The sequence below is a fragment of the Mus pahari genome, chromosome 4, assembly GCF_900095145.1.
Source record: "Mus pahari chromosome 4, PAHARI_EIJ_v1.1, whole genome shotgun sequence".
Taxonomy (NCBI): domain Eukaryota; kingdom Metazoa; phylum Chordata; class Mammalia; order Rodentia; family Muridae; genus Mus; species Mus pahari.
The window spans coordinates 142,044,508-142,066,112 of record NC_034593.1 but is presented as its reverse complement, the minus strand read 5'-3'; the positions used below and the strand labels follow the sequence as shown (position 1 = coordinate 142,066,112).

General features: G+C 41.7%; 1 protein-coding gene across 5 annotated transcripts in view; it reads left to right on the top strand.

The window, feature by feature from the left end:
- Positions 1 to 21,605, top strand: part of LOC110320040 (serine/threonine-protein kinase TNNI3K) — a 250,965-nt gene that overhangs the window by 90,385 nt on the left and 138,975 nt on the right. For 4 of the 5 annotated variants that reach the window (XM_021195894.1, XM_029537369.1, XM_029537371.1 and 1 more), the window contains 6 exons: positions 9,666 to 9,752; positions 10,275 to 10,331; positions 11,247 to 11,339; positions 11,433 to 11,490; positions 11,589 to 11,783; positions 12,512 to 12,616. In XM_021195894.1, coding sequence (XP_021051553.1) covers positions 9,666 to 9,752; positions 10,275 to 10,331; positions 11,247 to 11,339; positions 11,433 to 11,490; positions 11,589 to 11,783; positions 12,512 to 12,616 — 595 coding nt within the window. The remainder of the gene's footprint in view (positions 1 to 9,665; positions 9,753 to 10,274; positions 10,332 to 11,246; positions 11,340 to 11,432; positions 11,491 to 11,588; positions 11,784 to 12,511; positions 12,617 to 21,605) is intronic. The other variant, XM_029537368.1, reaches the window with a different exon arrangement.

Genomic DNA, 21,605 nt, shown 5'->3' with positions numbered 1-21,605 from the left:
AGTAAGTGTGCTATCACGTCCTCTTTAACTGAGTAATGAAATCTCATAGTCATGATTTTATATAGATTGTGGCCCACAAAAAGTAGCTGAGGGATGAAAGTGAGGAGGAGTAGAGGTGAGAAGTGGTAGATTCGCCGGATGTGGTGGCACATGTGAGAAGTGGTAGATCCTCTGGGTGTGGTGGCGCACGCCAGTAGAATTGAGTAGAGGTAAGAAGTGGTAGATCCTCCGGGTGTGGTGGCACACACTGGTAGGATTTGCTGAAGAAGTGGTAGATTCATGAACCATTCTGGAAACTTTCACTGACGTGTCCTGAAGTCCTCCGGTAGCTTCCTTGCTGAATTCCAAGGCAGCTGGAGAGCAAGTGTGTAGTTGGTGAGCCTGGGGTGGCATGCTAGAGTGGACTGGGAGCCATGGGGAGGGAAAGGACGAGCTGATAAAAACTTGAGGTGGAATTCTAAACCTGTGCGGATTTCTATGCTCACTACCTTTCACATATTTAGTTACTCTTTGAAATATAAGTAATAATACTAACCATCATTTAAGTGGACAGAGTTTATAGTTATTATAAATACTATATACAAATATTTTCTAAAGTATAGCTACTGTAAGTATTGGGATACTTAAACTGGGGAGACAAAACCTCCCATTTGTCATATCTATGTAGTGTATATTTATATAAATGTATGATCCAACAGTTGAAGCAATCTACTTCCCATCATTTGGTTCATTGAGGAAGAGGCTCATTCTGTAGCCTAGACTACCCTGAAACTCAGGTTTTACTCCAGACCAGCCTGGAACGCAGAGCAGTCCTCTCAGCTTGCCATGTCTTGGATCCAGGGACAAGCCGCCATGTCTTGCTCACAGAAGCCTTGAAATAGGGGCCATCTTTCCACTATAAAGATTTGGGGAGTTATCTGCTAAGTCACACCTGCCTGAGATGCACAGCTGTTCACAGAGAGTACGTAGAATTCTGCTTCACTGCAGAGGTCAGATTTTTGCCCACACAGTGGAAAGTGAGGCTGTGTGAAGCACACATGCCACCTCATTACCAAATGAGCACAAGAATATCTTCCAATGTCTTTCTGCTTTATCCTAAAACTTAAGATGAACAATGAGCATTGACTTTACCAAATTCTGAAAGGAGATGAGAACGAGACGTATTTAGAACATGATAGATCCTGGATGCAAATAGTGTTTCATCATTTGCAGTATGCTTTAATATATATGAAATAATCATATATAGTATGTGAGAAGGCCTTTGGAGCCTCTACTGAGGGGGTTTCAGTCCCTGACAAGCCCATTATACAAAACTTAAAAATAGAAAAGCATATGCCAGGTCATGTGACTACTCATTTTTATTTGTGGCTGGAAGCATACTACTGACATTAAAACCTCAAGACTAAAGCAGAAGCTGATAACCCCTGTTTAGAATATCATTAACGTAATTTGAAAATATGATTGTGATCTGTGTGGCTGTGTGACAGTAATGAAATCTCTTTGTGCATGTTAATTCTCTTGACCATGGCGGGGCTTTCAGGCCTTGTTAAGGAAGACCTTTGCTCAGATTCCTGACAATCCCAGAGGACCACACTAACAGGTGATCGCTCCCTAGACAACACGTGAGTGTGAGATCAATGTAAGACCATCAGCATCATCAATAAGATCCTGCTGTGCATCCCTCATGAATTTTGTTACTTGATGGCATCATCCACATTGTAATTTACATACATACACACACACACACACACACACACACACACACACACACACACACACACACATATTCCCCCTCACCTTCTCACCCCAGCACACAGGCCATTTGAATAAAAGTCCCCTCAATCCACTTCAGTATATTTTGAGTCTATTCTTTCCTCTTTATTTTTGCCACCATTTTGCTAGTTCAAACCCTTCTTATATTTTGCCTAATTCATCTTAACACCTTGTTAACTCATTTTTCTCTTAGTATCACTTACACCTATCTCTCAAACTATAGTCTGCTTTCAGTGACACACAGCCACCTACAGGAAAAAGTCCTGCTTGATATCATGCCCAGTGCAGTTCCTGCTTCGCAGCCACTGTTGGCAGTTACTCTTGACATAAGGGTGACATGTCAACCATTGCTACATTGACTAGGTCACTAGCGTTTTCTCAGGGTCCACTCTGTCAAGCATGTTCCAAACCTGATTTACTGTTCTGTATAATGATGCAGTAGAGCAGCATCTCTTGATAGAATGGTAATAAAATCTCCTCTTTCATTCCTCAACACACCTGGCATTCTGTATTCCTTCCCAAGGTTTTCCCATGCCTCAATCATCTTCTCCACCAAATTTTAACTTAAGTTTATAATTTCCACTTGACCTTCATGAATACATATATGAATTCTCTGTAAGAGAAAGCCTTGCATGCTTCCCACCCTCAAAAACGCCAGTTTGAATTTTTTTTGTCGCATATATATATATATATCTGTTTTCCATTTCATCCTAAAACACCTTTTCCTTACTAACTGCAAACTTTTGTATAACAAGTTTGGGGGCTGTCTTTGTCTTCCAGAAACTTTAATCTCAGTGACTGATGCCTAAAAGAAGTCAGGGCATACTTGTTGAAATGAAACCACGAAAGAAGGAGCCATCAGACATGACAATCTGTTCCAGGAACCAGTACAGGGCATCTTGTGGACCATGTTTTCAGGAATACTAATTATGGCTATCCTGTTGACTCTGAAGCTATGTCTACAAGAGGGAGAACTGACTTAACTGATGAGTCCCTGTCAATTTTCAGCTTTTATTTTCAACACACCACAGGCTGGAGTCCTCTAATAGGGAAGTATCAACTGAGGAATTGCCTAGGTCAAATTGACCTGTGAGCATAGCCTGCAGTGAGGGCTACGGCCTAGAAGTAAAAGTCAAGCAAACTTTTCTGTCCCACATGACTTTTAATTAGAGTGCTGTATCACAGGAACAGAAAGGATACTAGAAGAGAAATTGGTGCCAGGCATGGGGTGTTGCTGTGGTGGACCAGTCTGTTTTATTTAAGGACTGTGGAAGTATTTGTACTCTGGACTGGGAGAACCACTGGGTGTTTAAAGCTCAGCAAGCTACTTCTATGAGAACTTGGAGGATAAGAGTGCTGAGAGAAATACAAACAAGGAATGCCTTGCCTGTGAGGTTTATAGGAAAGTCAGAGGAGAAACCAGGAGGCAGAAGCCACAGGACACTTGCGGAGCTTGCTCTCTCTCTGCCTTGCTTCCAGGCTCTTGCTTAGCTAGCTTTCTTGTACAGCCCAGAACCACTGCATTAAGAGTGGTGCTGTTCATGGTGATCTAGGTCCTGCTGCATCACTAATAATCTAGGCAGTTCTTCGCAGACATGCCCATAAACCAATCTGAGTTAAACTCCTCAATTAATGCTTTCCTCATATAAAACCCTAAGCTATGTAAAATTAACAAAGCAAAATAAGACAACCCTCATAGTCATAAACAAGCAGAAGGCTTTTGCAGACTCACTCCCCCAGTTTCCCATTTTGATACACTGGAATGGCATTTTACCCTGGCCAAAATCTTTTCCTTTCTTGGCTTAATTAACTCACCTTACCTTTCAAGTTCAGCTTGTAGCCCTTCCCTAGCTAGACCCCACAGGCCATGGTGGAACATTGCTGAGATGCCAACTCAGCATCTTCTGTCCACCCCCCCCCTCCAAAGCTTAGCTGAATAAAATTAAAATAATGTATATGGTATAAACAAGCATGCCATTATTTCACTTTGCTGCTAAATAACATTGCTGTACAAGTAAGGAAAGCTTGATTTGAATAATGTATATATTATACCTATTATTTTATCCCTTCAACACAAATACATTGGCAGCTAGTCAGTGGGTGCTGTGTCAAGAACTGAGGTGAAGCAATGAGAAATACAGGTAGTATCTTCATGCCTGAGTAAGGCCATAGTTCTAGTATGAGGAGACAGACCACCACCACCCCCCAAAGAAAGAGGAAAATAATGAGATAATTGCTGTCAATAAAGTAAGAGTAAAATGTGTAATGAGTAATGTGTTTATGGACATTATCTAATACTGAACAGTCATAAAGGCTTCAGTGGGAGGAACTAGGAGCTGGCTTCTGGCAGATACTTGATCGATGGTCAAGTGAGAGAGAAAGCAAAGAGGGCAGATGCAGTGAGAGGGAAGGAATAGAAGGAGAGTGGGGTATCTTAGTGGTCACAATCTCACAGCAAATTCTTAATGCTTGCCAATCTCTACTAGTGCTGAAGGGTGAGTGGCATTTTCATCTTATGATGCAGGAGCAAGTGAAAGGGCAAACAGGGTCTCAAAGCAGAGCTGAGTTATCAGAAGACACAGTGAGCTGGGGATTCTCTTCACCTTTGGTCTTATCGACCGCGTAGGGTCAAGACCCTCTACAGGTAACAGAGCTGTGGAAGGGCAGACTTCAGAAGTGACCCTCTAACTCCACTTCTCAGAGCTTCCAGGAAATGAGATTTTGTATGAAAAGAAGTGCACAGAGGCATTGGACTAAACCTCACACGCATCCTTGCTAGAAGTCGGGTTCCTCTGAGTCAGTCGCCCTGGTACAGAGTTGTTGTTATGCCTTGACTCATCTGGGCAACCGAAACGTAAGAAGTCGGTAAAAATTCCCTGAATTTGGGGTGAGAGATGGCTCGATGGGTGGTGCTTGCCATGTGAGCATGGTGATTCGCATGCAATTCCCAGAACCTCCTTAAAATGGCAAGCATAGCCATGTGTACTTGTGATCCCAGCACCAGAGGACAAAGACAGGTGGGTCACTAGGACTTGCTGCCCAGACCAAGGGTGGTGAGCATACCTGTAAACTGATAGAATTTATTTGGTGATCTGCAGGCACATGAGCAACCCTGAGTTGAAAAAAACAAGGAAAGTGTTTGAGGAACAAGAGGCAACATTTACCTTTGGTGTATTCGGACACCCACATGGACACACAGACACAGACATACACACATGCACTCACGCACACACACATGCACACACACACACATACTTTCCTGCCTAATGGAGTCAAATTCCCATGTCTCTTTTAGTCTTGGAACACAAAAGGTCTCAATCCCAGACTCCAGGTGATGTAGCCATCACTACCCTCACTCTGCTGACCTCCACGTCTACTCTTGAACTAACTCTCAGGCAAGAAGACACATTGCCCATTGCCTCTAGGTTGAAATGGCAAGGATAAGAGATGCTATGAAAGTTAAATTTTCTTCCTCAAGAGCCATGAAGACTCAGCTAGGTCTAAGACCATGATACATTACGGCGCTAACATCTCTGGAGACTGGCTTACAGTCTCACAGACCTAGAATGTAACATAACTCTTCAACAGAGTAAAAGCCGAAATTGCCAAGCCCCCTGCTACAGACGCTGAAGCTCTGAGCATGCAGACTGCTGTTATAATTGAGCGGCTAACACAGCAACCTGACATCTGCTTAGGATACTTGAATGTACACACTAAATTCTTAGCTATAGGAGGACATTTTATTTAACCAGTGGAAGCTTGGTTATGTCTGTGCGTGTTGGCCGTGAGTATCTGCCTGTCCACTGTCAGAGCCTTGGCTTCATGAGTCGATTGATGGCGCTCCAGAGCGAAGGCTCCTGCTTCTTTCCCCAGGACCAGGCTTGGGAGTACGCCCTGCAGCTTGTGCTTCCTTCCTTTCCTGTTGAGGGCTTGTCAGAGAGCTTCCAGCAGAGGATCCCATCCACACTTGTGCCTTCGCAACTGTCAGCAGGAGGAAGGAGGTGAGGCGGAGCAGAAGGAGCCTCTTGGCACCTCCTTGGCAGCCTCTCGCTTATCATCAGCCAGAACTCAGGCACTCATTAGGCTCTAGATAGAAATTATTCCAAAGAAAATGCCAGAAAATCGTGCCACCATACTGGCAGGAAATTAAAACTACTCAGAGCAAGTGGAGCCAAGAGAGCTTTTACAATGAGAGGAACATGAAGAGTGTGATCAGCTGCTCTTTCAGGCAGTCAGGATTCATAATGCTGATCCTGATCCACTAGCCAATCAACTGTGCTGCATCCTGATCCTCTGGGGGAGCACCCATGCAACATCCTGATCCACTGCGGGAGCCCTCATACTGCATCCTGATCCACTGGGGGAGCACCCACACTGCATCCTGATCCACTAAGATGCTCCCCCAGTGGGTCAGGAAAGTCCGTTTCCCACCAGCAGAGTGAGATCCCAGAGGGCCCAGAGGGAGTGGGAGGGGGAAGCTGTGAACTAGGCTCTATTGTGTCTGGGTAAATTCTGAGGTATGTGTTGGGGGAGTGTCTCCTAAGAGAAACAGAAATAATAAAAAAGATTTTGGTTTGGCTTTCTTGTTTTTATGTATTTAGATTCAAGTATGTAACAATAAAGTTGTTAAAAGAAAGGTTTTGAAATGCCTGCAGGGGCATGGAGTCAAGGTCAAACTTTAAAAGGGGAATTTAATAAGAGACAGTTGAAAAGGTGATTTAATTCCAAAGATTGTCTTAGTAACTGTTCCATTGCTGTGAAGGGACACCAAGACAAAGGCAACTTATAAAGGAAAGCATTTAGTTGGGAGCTTGCTTACAGTCTCATCCATTTACTCTGTGAGCATCATGGTAGGGAATGTTGCCATGGGCTGGCTGGCACAGTGCTGGAGCGGAAGCCGAGATCACAGGTGACTGGGAAGTTGCAGGTAAAGAGTGAGACTGGGTCTGGCAGAGGCCTTTTAAATCTCAAACCTTAGTGGCATACCTTCTCCTGTAAGGCCACATCTGCTGAAACACCTCCACTAACCATGGACCAAGCATTCAAACGTAAACCTTTGTATGGGGGCCGTTCTTCTTTAAACTACCACGGGCAGTCCTTCTTACACCCTGAAGCTAAAGGAATGATACACAGAAAGGGACACTTGAGCTGCTGGGCACTGCAGCTCACAAACTGCATCATCTGTAGAGAAAACCATGTGAAGCAAGAAAATAACCCAGGAGACGGGTGGATGCAGAGCAAATGAGTGCAAAGGAGAACGTGGCTTGTTACTAAACAACTTTACAAGAGAAGCTTGTCCTCTTTTATCCCACTGAGCCACTGACCCACAATGAGGTGTTGGAGGTTGGGATGAGTTGAGGAATGAAAAGTTGAAGAAGGTCTTGTGATCTATTGGGGGATAGAGTCAGAGAGGAATGGTAGACCACAACAGGTTTCTAGTTACAGAGTTGGTAATGAAACTGAAGATCTTGGCCTTCAGTAGCAGTAGGACAGGCATGGGTCTTCCCTTCAGCCTACTTGGTGCCCTGTGAGGGGTGGGTCTTGGGTTATCAGAGTGGTGCCTGCTGAACTTGAGGTCAGATACAGGGAGAAATGGGGTGGTGGAAGTTAGGGGGGAATGTTCTGTGGGATACACAGCAAATGTAGGTGTGAGGGGGAAGGCTACAGCTGATGTTATGATGCAATGCTAGGGACCAGACTGTAGGACTGGGTATAGCGGAAGGGAAACAGGAGGAGAGCAGTGGGCAGCCTTCCTGGTTTTCTGGCAGGATGTTTTTTTTTTCCTTTTTAATTAAAGTAAGGCATATCCTTCTATTCCTGGGAACTAATGGTTTTGAAATAACCTACATTGATCCTGTCTTTGTGAGCTTTATATAGGTGATGTCCTAAGTCTCATCAGCAACATGAAGGCACTCATTAGAAAGCCACCATGAAGATCCTCCCACATAGCTTTTCACACATAGTCTCTGGGAAATCCGTGTTTACTTCACGTTCTGTGTGACACTTTCTGATAGCCTGAGGCACCCCTTTTACCCAGTGTTCTTATCTCCCCTCCCCTGCCGCGATGCACCGCCCTCGTCTTCATCAGCCCTGCTTTACACATGCCTTCTTTAGTTTGTTAACAGGTCGTGTCATGTTTGTTCCAAACTCAAAATTTTTATGTCATGGACTACCCCTTCCTATCAGATTCTCATTAGAAGTTGTTCTGTTGGATAACATCATTCAGGTTTTATGGTATGATTCTGGTCACACAAAACCCAAGCTAACTAATAATAACTAGAGCCTGTCCATTTTGACACAGTCTACATCCATGGTTTGGGAAAACAGAAATCATTATTTACAAAATCTAAAGACAATAAAATGTAGAATCTAGTTATTTACTTCTAAAAAGTTGATACATAGATTTTCTCACAGAATTCATTATCCATGTACACATTTTTTTTTCTTTAAGGAATCTGGAGGTTGTTCCCTTTGTGAAAATGTCCTGTGTTAGTAAATCTAGTGTTGACTTCTCCATCCTTCATTCTTGCAAGCAGTATTCAGGGGGCTCTTTTAAAGGGAAAACTTGACTAAATGAGCTCTACTGTGGGCATTCTACATGTAAACGGGCATGCGCAAAGCCAGTCTCAGTTTAAGGTATTTGTGATAGGAAAACATTTATGCTTTGCTGTTTCTATAGCTGGCCACATTTACAGTGGGTTCAGTTGCATTTCACAGGGTTCTGGACAAGATCTATAAGGTCCACTGTTTGCCCCTTTTACAAATTAGCTTCAGTAGATTATTCTCATAGTGAAAGCATACAATAGTGTCAAGGTTTAATTCTATTGAAAATCAATGGCTTTCTCTGAAAAGCATTTAACATTTTTCATCTTTTGCAAGAATAATTTGTGGCACAGCTAATAAGCTCAGAATGCTAGTGGTAATAGTTTAAAAATGAGACATGTCTCTCAACCTTGTGACATTCCAGGACTGGTAACAAGGCTGAGGGAGCAGCTTACCAGTCTCTTCCACCTCAGAGCCCTGGGCTGTAGCTGGCAACTGGGAGGGTAACAGCTCCCTGTGTCCTAAAGCGTAGACATGGTAATGGCATTCACACAAAATCCAAGCTAACCACTAATAACTAGAGTTTGTCCCCATAATTTTGACACAATCTACTTCCATGGTTTGGGAAAACAGAAATCATTATTTACAAAATCTAAAAACAATAAAATGTAGAATCTAGTTGTTTACTTCCAGAAAGTTAATATTATAGATTTTCTCATAGAATTCATTATCCATGTACACATTTAGGTGTACTGTGTTCCCAGTAAATATGCCACAAAGCCACACTTGAATGGAAGATGAGTAAAGAAGTGTCCCAGGGTAGGCAGCCATTCTCACTGACAGAGTCATTGTGAGAGAGGACTACAGATACGTATGTTCCCCCTGCTGTCTCCACCATAGAAACCTCTGTTATTATCTCAGTTCTGTGTTACTGGGATTGCCAACCAAGTACCAAGTCCACTCAGTGTGGGTGCCCCATTCTCTCAGATACCATGTGTGTCTTTCAGACACTTAACCATGTCCTAGAAATATATACTTACACCACTTCATATCTGGTCACTCAGTTTTTCATTATTAATTCCTATAATTATTTGCTCAATTACCTTATGATCCTTTTACAGGCATAATCATAGTCACATGTCTATTGTATCCCTGCTACCCACTATAGTATATGAGGACACTCTGGGCAGGTTATTTGAATGAAATAAAAACTAAATCCATATTATAATATATTATCTCCTTGAGTATAGTCTATGTTATAAATTTTATCCAGTGGGTTTGGGGAGGGAGCTAGAATTTGTTGACTAAATCAAGACAAAAGTATTCATCCCTTTTGTCTTTTTATGAAGGACATGATGCCATTGTTACACTCCTGAAGCACTATAAGAGACCCCAGGATGAGCTGCCGTGTAACGAATATTCTCAGCCTGGAGGAGGTACCTCTTTGCTAGTCTGTTTTTATTGCTGCACAATCTTGAGTTCAATGGTAAATGTGTGTTGCTGTTATTGTCCCTCCAGGATGAGGAAGGAGGATAGAGCCAAGGGATGAAGTTCATTTGTGAAAGTCTAAATCAGGGTGAGGCTACACAAAGAATGGCCACCACAATCCACTGTAATATAAATATTCAAGCTTTGCATCCCTCGGAGTGAATGGGCATGGGTACAAGGCTCAGAAGGCCTAAGAAAGCAAAGAACCATCATCATTTTCTATGTCAGTAATTTACTAAGACAAGGAAAGAGAACCCATAGCTAGATACAAATTACAGCAGGTATGTCTGCTGGAGTCTTCTAGAATAGAATTAGGACCTCTTTATGTAGATTATAGAAAAACATGTGCACTGCAGCTCCCTGTGCAGAAGGAGATAGGACACTTAAGCTGGTTTGTGTTTATCATGTTGAACTTTAAGGAGAAATAAATGATTGCTGCCTTCAACTCTACTGTGTAACTTGATTTCTAGATGGCTCCTATGTGTCTGTTCCATCCCCCTTGGGGAAGATTAAAAGCATGACAAAAGGTACCTATAAGCGGGATGGTTGTTGTTTTATTGCTGAAGATGATTATTGCCTAAATACCACAGACATGTATTTTGTTTTATTATGTTGTGAGTGGTGGCTACCTCAGCATTATAAGCAATGCTAGTGGAGACCTTTCTTCTCAGAATTAGCCTTGCCCTCATGCCCCTTAGTCCACAGTTGTCACAACAGGGGATCACTGATGAGTACTGAAGAGAGCTCAGACTCACGGGGGACTATTTACATATATTTTGAAAAAATATAAACTATAAATATTAATATTTTTAGAATTAGAAAATCATTTGCTTTATAAAATATTCAAATTAATAAATTACTTTTTTTTTAAATCTCTCAAATAAGTGACCCTTGGTTACATTTTTGAATGCATGCCACTGATTGTTGAAATTAACATCACTAGTTCAGGAAAGTATTAAACACAAGTCCATGAAAAATTAATATTTAACCACTTGGAATCTGCAGTTTTAAAAGTACTTTTCAGTGTGGAATATGTCCTTAGACTTCTTCCTCGGCTTATCACTTGATGCTTAATGAGAATCCCCTAAAGGCCCAGTTTACCAATAGATATTTGACTTCCTTACTGATGGAGGCTGAAGGGGTCAACTCCATTTCTGAGACAATGAGGCAAACCATATTGGAGGGTAGCTGTGTCTCTCGCCATGTTAACTGAAGGTCAGATGACAAGTAAGGTCATCCCTGATCAGAGAGATTATCCTGCTAAGTCAGAAAGCCACCATTCTCATAATGCAGGCCCAGACCACATGTGCTAAGGTCTTAGGACCTCCAAGTGATCAGTTACAGTTGGAATGAGGCACCATTGGTAGAGCATGTCCATTGTGTATTTATACCCATGTGTGCACATCCTGTACCCAAAATAAAAAGGCAATTATTGTTCGCAGAAAAGGCAGATGTTCTCCTCCTAAGGGCTGAATTACCCTCCCGTTTCCATCTGCAGCTCTCTGAAATTGAATTCCATGAGATTATTGGCTCAGGTAAGCAAAGAAACCAGAGCCCTGTTACATTTTAACAACCTCAGACTCAAAGTCAACTGTAAACATTTATCAACTTCTCTTAAATAATTTTAGGTTCTTTTGGGAAAGTCTATAAAGGGCGATGCAGAAATAAAATAGTGGCAATCAAACGGTAAGCAAGCGGATGAATCGCATGGTCAGCTGGAAAGAGCAGGGACTGGGCCCCTGAAAACTCTCATTGACAAGAACTTGTCCTCACTCCTGTTCTAGATACCGAGCCAATACCTACTGCTCCAAGTCAGACGTGGATATGTTTTGCCGAGAAGTGTCTATCCTCTGCCAGCTCAATCACCCCTGCGTGGTTCAGTTTGTGGGTGCCTGCCTGGATGACCCCAGCCAGTTTGCCATTGTCACACAATACATTTCAGGAGGCTCTCTGTTCTCCCTGCTTCATGAACAGAAGAGGTATGGGCGCTGATCCACACTCACCTTGGACTCAGCATGTGAATTACCTTTATCCCATTCCTAGGGACTTCCCATCAAGGACCCTATTGCCTGCTGACATGTCTAATTGCTAACAAGTATGGCATTTTAAACATGGCTGATGATTTATGACTAATTATTATATTTCCAGAAATGATATACTTAAGTAATATTTTTAAACATTAAGTCAAGGGTAACAAATTTGAGGAATGCGAAGTCAGCTGAGGCTTATAAATAGACTGACCTTGACACATCCACATGGTATTGCACAAAAGCTCAGAACACAGTAATCATCAAGGGTCACAGTACTGATGAGAGAAAGATTTTAAAAAGAATGTTCTTGCCCATGTTGGACCTGAATTCATGTTTTGGATCTCTGTGGATAGTAACTATGGAGTGGTTTCACTCAGTGGCTCCAGAACATTCCATTTCTGTTATTTTCATGGATTTTTGTATGACACAAATAAATTTAAAAATAAAGTAGTATATTTTTAAACAACACATCATATATCTGAATTGACATTTAGTTAAGCAATTCCCAAATATGGAAAGATGTGTTCCAGACTGAACATTTAACTCCATCTTCAATGTGAATAAAAATTTAGATAGAATCACACAGAATAAAAAATCACGGGATGTTTTCTTTTGAGGGACATTCTGAGTGTTGGCTTCAACCACGTTTTTCCCATTCAGTCTCTTTTCTATTCTAGAATTCTTGACTTGCAGTCTAAATTAATCATTGCGGTAGACGTTGCCAAGGGCATGGAGTATCTGCACAGCTTGACCCAGCCAATCATACACCGTGACCTGAACAGGTACGAGGCTTTCCTAAATGACGAACTTATAACTCTGCAGCTCACGAGGACACAGTAAGGACACATCTTAGACTTATCTCAGGACAGAGTTTTCTCTATGCACACTATGGAAGGGAAACAGGCCACTGCCATGGTCTCAAAGAGATACAAAGCTATGTAATTGCCTCTCAGGGACCGTGGAAATCTAAGGAAATTTCCAGAAAAAGTATTGTGTATAGAATACAGCTCTTGATAATGTTTTCATCAAGGACAGACTGTTGCTTGCAGAAGATGATTTCAAGCTTTGCTGATGTAATAAACACTCTAGGCTGCCAATCCGACAGAAACCAAGAACCTGTAGTTATCTATAGTACTCGGGACTTAATGATAGTTAACAAATATGCTACAGATTTACTTACCTAATACATTACACCTTCTACCATTACTTTATTCTTTCTCAATTGGTTTATAAAAGTATTTATTGTAAAAGAATACAGCACATTATGCTGTCAGTGACTCTTATGTCTTGTTTCATCTGCATCTCTTGGTTGCATCATCAGGCCACATATATGGTCTAACCAATCCCACCTAGATTTGTGCATGTGCACACACTGTGACAAAAGTCCCCTGAACACATTGGCAGCAAGTGCCTGCTGTTAGGGCAAGCATGTGACTGGGGTTCTCAGACTAAGGGTTAGGTCAGCAGGCAACCTCAGTTACTATGCAAGACGTCCTTCTGTCTCATGTCATCTTAGCTGACATGCTCTTTTGTGCTGCCATCTTGATATTTATGTATATTCAGCCAAACCACAGCAGGATGCTCACCTAGTTTTCATGCAAAAGGTTTTCGTGTTGAATAGAGCCTGAAACAAATATAGAATCAAAGTTCTCCACAGAGCTAGGACCCCATGGGATTTCAGTGTTTGTCTTAAACAGTGAAAACGTTAAAGTCTTATACCAAGTCCAGTGTGCACAGTAGAGCAGTTTCATCTGAAGACAAAATGTAGGTGTAGTGACCCAGGGCCACTTTTATGGAATTCCCGTCTGCTGTACAGACATGCAGTCACTGCTCCAGTCCTCACCAATAACTCTCACTTCTTGACTGTGAATAAGAGTCAGCTAAGTCCCAGATGTCATATAAAAGGTTTAATTATTAAGGAATTACTTTATTTGCTCACTTAATCAACTACAGCATGGGTGTGCACTATGCTTACAGACAATTGCATATGGTACATTTTCATGTGCAAAATGAAACTTATACATACCCTGCTCTCCAACTTCCCAGGAGATTTCACATCATAACGGAGAAGAGAAATGTCTATCCAAATGTATTTTAAGCAAGTTAAATATACTTAACAAGTTCTATGAAAAAATAAGTAGTGAAATTTTCTATAAAATTCTAGAAAAAAAATGTTAAATCGGTCCAGAGGAGTTTAGAGACAGCACCAAGGATGAACCAAAAATGAAGTCACTCATTCCCTCAGATGAGTAAACTTGAAGGGACATCCAAAGGGTAGGAAGAGAGTGATCCAATAGAGATCAAAAAGTTAAACACATACATACACACTGGCATGCACACACACATGTGAGCACGCATGCGCAGGCACAAGCATGCACACACACATGCGTGCGTGCACACACATACACAAACACACACACACACACACACACACACACACGTTTGTGAAGTCTGAGACTGAATACTTGGAAAGAAGTACAGAAAAGTGGAGCCAGAAGAAATTAATTAGAGCACTCTGGACAAGAAAGGGTGGTTAGATGATCTCTTGGAAGCAAGAAGGTACCCTGGGGACAGGGTGTGTGTGTTCTGCAATCACCAGCCTGAGGTCATCGTATGGAAAGACCAACCTATGCCTGATAGATTCTCAACAAGGACCTAGTCAAGAGATGGATGAGAGAGTGACTGCAGAATCTAGGCAAAATGTTAATTAGTAATAGTGAAGTAAAGTGCCAGGAAAGACAAAGACTTGACAAACAGGTGAGAAAAAAAACATCTAAGTAGAGCTGGTAGACTCTAACACTGGAGGTAAATCATATGGGAAGTTACTTACAGTCCCTTAGTTTTCTTTGCCTTTTCACGACATTTAGGCCAATAAACATACTTATTAATTAATACTAACAAACTTTAGGGAAAAGATTTCAGTGTCAAGCTATCTCAGAAAGAACTGGGGCTTTGTGCATGGAGATGAACTCTTTCTACTCTTGGCGCCTTCTATGGAGATGGAGCAGGAGAGATAGCTGCCAGTTTTCTCTAGCCGTGTCTTCCTCCCAGGTACACATTCTATCATCTTGTTGATAAGTGTAAATTGTTACCATCAGTTACTCAGCAGGACTGGGAATATAAATATTGATTACATATGAAAATAAAACATTTAATGTATAAGAGAAACAAGCTTATTTTATCTGAGTATAATCAAACCAACGTGCTTAAATTTTCCAAAACTGTTCAAATTTTATGAAGCAAGCATACACACCTACCTAGATTTGCAAACTCTTTTCTGCTTATCTTCAACCTAGTAACAACCTTAAAATTTTCACTCACATTTCTCTAGATATGACATTGTACATGGCTCAAAGTCACATGCTTAGTACACCATGGGTGGGGGGGACTTACTACAATTTATTTATATAAACAATATGTCATAATATATGGAAGCAGCTAAGTCTCCACTTTGGGTAGGATATGACTATAACAGTAACTTTTATTCAATAGAAGTAATTGTTGCCTCTAAGGCTTGGTGCCCCTGTCAGCTTACCTAGGCCTAGTCCTGGAAGCGTCTAAACTCCATGCAAACTAGTCTAGGTATAGAATGTTTCCAGCCTCTGGAACTTACCACTGAATATTCTCACCCCTTCTTGTTCTTTCTGGTCTCTTCCTGGCTGGTCAATTCAGCTGTTATGGCTCAAAACTTCTCTTCAAGCTGACTGATTCAATCTGGCTTCTCTTAGCTTCTCCTGAATTGCTCTGCTTGGCTGCTAACTCTGGCAATATGTTCTAATCTTATAGCATCTTCTCATTTTCTGATTCATTCTGTCTTCACCTGTGTCTAGCTCATTGTCTGTCTGCAACCTGTACTCTGTACAGCAGTCCTAGTAAAAACTACCACCTCTCCCTGTATCGCTGTCTCTTCTCATAAAAGTTAGGAATATCCGAATCTGTCAAATCTTGTTCTCTGATTCATCACTTTGTCTGCCACTCAATTAGATACCACTTTCAAACATGGGTGCTTACTTTTGCAAACTAACTTTACCATCATTGCTTGGTATTAAAGGAGTGTACTAAGGACTATATTCCAGCCAGAGGGACTAAAGGTATGTGCTAAGGGTTGAGCGACACCACAACAAGAAACAGGTTTGTTTATTTTTTCCAGGAAATAACACAATCTTAGGGGTTCACAGTGTGATTAAATATCCTCCAACACATAACTGAGGACCAAAATTGCTCAGAAGCAGCTTTTAAGAGAATCCAAGCAAATAAAAGATCACATTGCAGTGGAAAGCTTACTAAGGATGCAAAGCTGGAAGAACAGGCCTGAGTCTTTTCTAAGAGCACACACTTTGCATTTCCTCAGGACTCAGAAAGTCCCCCTGGAGCAAGCAGGGAGAGTTTAGATAACAGTTGCCATCAGACTGATATGGTTGGTGGTTGCTTATGGTTTTATAACAGAGGGTTTTACTCGACTGCTCAAGGTGTGACAGGGCTTCAGGGATAGAGAGCCTGCTCTCTCTTCTCATCTCCTGAGATCAGAACCTTGCATCCATATGTGGAAGTTTCTCAAGCAATGTAGTTTTAGAGAAGTTCTCAGTGGATTTGTAAATATGCCATTGTAGTAAAAATATAGAAGTGGGTGAGGGTAGTTTATATAATCATGGCTACTTCTGGGTAGAGTCTCGTGGAATTTCTGAATGCCTTTCGTAATTGTACAGTGAGGAGGCTACTGGAGATAGCTGGTCAACCTACAGACAGGGAACACTTCCATATTGGGGATGGAGGTTTGTTAGTTCAGCAAAAGAAAAAGCAAAGGAACTTATTTTTCTCTTTGCAAGAAAGACTTCTCTGTGGCTTTTTGTTATAATACCCTGAACATGAATTTCAGTGTTCCATGTATACTACGGAGAAGGGTCACCTGCAGCGAATGGGAGGGTTCTGCTAAGAGGAGGCCATGTTTGTGCAGAGTCTACAGTATTAATCATCTCCATCATGCAGAGAACAAACTGGGCAAAGAGACGAATCTAGAGTCAGCTTCTTGCCCCAATCTTCACACTGCACTTTAATGGAAGATTTTAAAGTCCTTACAGAGACAGAGGGGGAAGGTTTGACGATGGTGATACTTGTCACAATTAGCTTTAATTATCAACTGATACCACTTGCAATCACCTGGGAAGAATCTTACTGAGGGATTGTCTGCATTCTTTGGCCTGTGGGTATATCTCTGGGAATTGTCTTAGCTAATCGATAGGGGAAGATCCAGGCCACTATGGGTGGCCCATAGAGCTTAAATATGTTTAAACTCTTCACAGTTTTATTCAGAAATGCTCTCATTTCTTAAGGAATTACTTAGACCCAGTGTATGTATTTACTTGATGAAGTTGGTACTTAAGGTCACAGTTACAGCTAAAGGCTTTAAAACTTTGTGCTTAAAACTAACCACGTATCTATTCTCTTAGACAAGCTTATTTCTAAACTGTTGGAAAACTGCGACAGCATTGCAAGTGGATGTTCTTATCTCCTGATGAGTACACTGTGACATTCTGCAGCACCATAACTGATGAACAGTAGCAAGTGCTTCACAGTGGACATATGAATACACACACACACACACACACACACACACACACATGTTATATACTATCAAGTAATACATGAATATGTATCTTTTTCTAAATACCTTATTTATTTCCTTATATAGGAAGAAGATTATAAAAACACTCTGTTAGGCCTGTTATGGTGGTGAATCTCAGGTCCTGATAGATACTGTAGGATTATAAATTAGAGATCTGGATGGTATAGTTTGAGGCTAGCTTTGGCTGCATATTGAGATTCAATACAAAGCACAATAAAACAAAGCAAACCCTTCCTGTCATGTTCACACAAGTATTTCTTTTTATAATGCAAAATTAAGTAGTCTGTAGTATAATTCTGAGAAGAACTCTGCTGGAATTTTGAGAGCCATCTTGTTCCACTAAATATAAAAGGAAATAATTACAGATAATTTAAAAACAGAAAACTATTTGGTGGTGAGTGACAGATAATTTCAAAAGACAAACCTGATAAGGGCTAAATGGATTTTAATTTTTGAAGGTGACATTTAAATAAATCAGCATAGATTTTAGGCAATAACAAAGAAAAATGGAGAAAATTTTAATAGTTGTTTTTAACTTGACATGTTTTCTTGCCTTTCAATTGAGTACAAAATACCAAACGGCAATTAAAAACACAACAGTCAAACAAAGTAATTTATTATTTTTCTAATTTTCCATCAGGAATGGAGACTGTATGACTGTTTATTACTACACATGGTGGTGATGCAAAAGGATCTTAGTGATCAGTGGTCAATACTTTCTTGAGATCTCTAATGCCCACATGCAGGCCAAACACATGATTAAGCTGCAGTGTCTCTGGAGATCCAGAAACCTGGGGGCACTTGTGAAATCATCAGCTCTGGTTTCATGTCTGTCTAGTTTAAATCCATCATCACAAGAGAGTTATGACTTTAAGATTTTCTCTTTTTTAAAATTTTTTATTGGTTAATTTTATTTATTTACATTTCAATGTTATCCCCTTCCTAGTTTCCCCTCCACAAACCCCCTATCCCATACCCCCTTCCCTTTGCCTTTATGAGGGTGGTCCCCCCACCTACCCACTCCTGCCTCACCAGCCTAGCATTCCCCTAGGCTGGAGCATCGAGCCTACATGGGACCAAAGGCCTCCCCTCCTGTTGGTGCCAGATAAGGCCATCCCCTGCTTCATATACAGCTGGAGCCATGGATCCCTCCATGTGTACTCTTTGATTAGTGGTTTAGTCCCTGAGAGCTCGGGTAGGAGGGGCTGGTTGGTTGAAATTGCTATTCTCCTATGGAGTTGCAAACCCCTTCAGCTCCTTCAGTCCTTCCCTTAACTCCTCCATTGGGGTTCCCGTGCACAGTCTAAGGGTTGGCTGCAAGCATCCACATCTATATTGGTCAGGCTCTGGCAGAATCTCTCAGGAGACAATGATATCAGGCTTCTGTCAGCAAGTACTTCTTGGCATCAGCAATAGTGTCTGGGTTTGGTGTCTGCAGATGGGATGGATCCCCAAGGTGGAGTAGTCTCTGGATGGATTTTCCTTCAGTTTCTTGCTCCACTCTTTGTCTCTGTATTTCTGTTAGACAGGAGCAATTCTGGGTTAATATTTTTGAGATGGGTGAGTGGCATTTTTTTCTAATCCTTTCCATTTCTGAAATGTATATCAAATGCTTGTTGAATGTTTGAAATTATCAGGGGCTTATGCTGTGCCATGGGTACGTGTGAGGACAATAGACCCTAGGACTAGCACGATGTAGAGCATTTCTGATTATGACTATCATATGGCTCCCATATCTAAGGCAGAATTACTGATCTTAGCCACACATGACTGATTCTAAAAGCCTCAGGTTGTGCTTGAAGCTCTGCAGCTTTGAACAAGTCTCATTTCTATGATCACACAAATGTTGCAGAACGGGGCTTTGGACATTATTGCAATAAACAAAATATGGTTATTTGTTGATCCCATCAAGAACTAGTGCAGAAGTCAGAGATGTGTAGGGCCCTGGTATATGACACAGAGAATAAGTCCCAAGACTCATCAGTTTCTAAGGAAAGTCAGTAACCTGTGGACTCTGAGGTATAGTCCCTGGGGATAGCAGAAATTTCCACGGATTATATATTCTTCACAGACAGCCAAACGAGGAAAGGTTTCCATGTCAGACATTTGCAGTGAATAATTCATGGATGTATTCAAAGTCACACACCCCATGAGAATAAGGAACTTGACAATGATTAAATATATCTCATTCCCAATGCCTAGAATGGAGGTGTTTCAGGCTTCTGATAGTCCTGAATTTGGAACACTGAAAGACAGTTTACCAGTTGAGGAGCTTTAGCCTGGAAATCCAAGCACAAAAGTGTTCAAAATATCATGTAAAACTCAGTTCAAAGCTTAGGTATTTGGGGTATTTGGGATTTCAGATTCCTGGCTTAGGAATGTTCAGTATGTAGTGCATTCATACGCATAAAGGTATATGTATATGAGACTGGAGAGATGGCTCAGGGGTTGAAAGCACTGGCTGCTCTTCCGAAGGTCCTGAGTTCAAATTCCAGCAACCACATGGTGGCTCAAAGCCATCTGTAATGAGATCTGACACCCTCTTCTGGTGCGTCTGAAGTCAGCTACAGTGTACTTATGTATAGTAATAAATAAATCTTTTTTTAAAAGGTATATGTATATGACTACATTTATATTATATATCAATTCACAGGTAAACATATATAGTTCTGGGATTCTATGACAATGAGTGCTTAAAAGCTGTTCTATATTCCCTGCAACTATCATAATATCATTTGTTTTTATGGCTGAACAAAATTCCATTGCATATAAGTAACATACTTCATCCATTCACCTTGAAGTTCAATTATTAGTTAGGTTCAAAACATAAAAATGGCTTTGGGAAAGTGGGGACACATGCTCCTGGGCCAGAACATGGTCCAAATACATGACTGGTTATGTGCAAGAACCCGAGCTACACTGTTCAGCTACAGCACTCCCCTGCACACTTTGGCAGCCCACACCAGTCAAAATGCATGCACACCCCCTCTTACCTTTAAGAAAGAATATTTGAACACAAGCTCTGACTTCAGCACACAGAGCCCTTGGCTGTGTCACCCGTAGCAGAAGGGCACCTCCACGATTATGAATGACAAGTTACTCTATCCTCCGTGTGAACCTGCCTAAGTGTTGCTGTCTGGTCTCCACTCTTCAGTTCCTACCCATTATCTAAACAGAAATTCTCCATCCACCTCATCTGACTTTCTCTGTGTGGATACTCAAGCCCCTCCACAGTCCTCAGTGCCAGTTTCCAGAGGCTGATTATGCCCTAAGTACCCTCAGCATACTTCATCTGGTTTAAGCTTCCCCAGCTGGAAACAGCTGCACAGCCTGATTCTGTTTTCCTTCTCCGGTGCCATAAGGCTATGAGGCCTGAGTAGTTAGTTCTCTGTGAATTCACAGAAATAACTAAAATGTCCTCTGAGAGTCACTTGAAATCTCTCCTCTCTTACCTGTTAGAATGACTCATTTAATTTTTCACTGCATCCACTGGTCCTAAAATTAGTTGTCTTAATGCAATACCTCATTAAGTAACCTCCCTTCGACACTAAACTCCTTCATATCTGAGGTCCGTACTGGAATCAGCAGCACCCATCTGTTATCCCAGTGGTGTTGTAGAACAGACCTGCCGCAGGCAGGCGATCTCCTGTGTTGAGTCTCATCAGAACCTTCAGCTCAGCCACCCCACACCTGGAGGCAGGTTCTAAGCCACGTGTGATTCCTGTGCCTTTAACTGAGCACGGAAAGTTCCGAGCAGGAGTTCTGTAAAAACCCATGATCAGTGTTGGTTTTCTAAGGGATTTGTTTTTCTGTCATTTTCCTTAACACAACAGAGCTACCCCTGAGCCGATCACATCCAAGCCAGGGCAGCACGCTGTTTTGCTGGCTTGGAACTCTCCTTCGTTCCCTCACCCAGGAGCTGAGCGTGGAGGGGTAGGAAGGGTCTCTCTCTGCCAGTGCTTCTCCGAGGCTGCTGCCGAGCTCACTGACCTCTAACTTGCTAGTGCTGCTGGTTCCCTACTTGGCTGTGTTCCCTTCTCCAGAGACCCTGCCTGTATAAAGGAGGCTTTTGAAAATGTCAACAAAAGCTTCTCTCTGTCTGGCCTCATTTCTCTCTGCTCTGGTTTCTTAGGAGACTCGGCGGATAC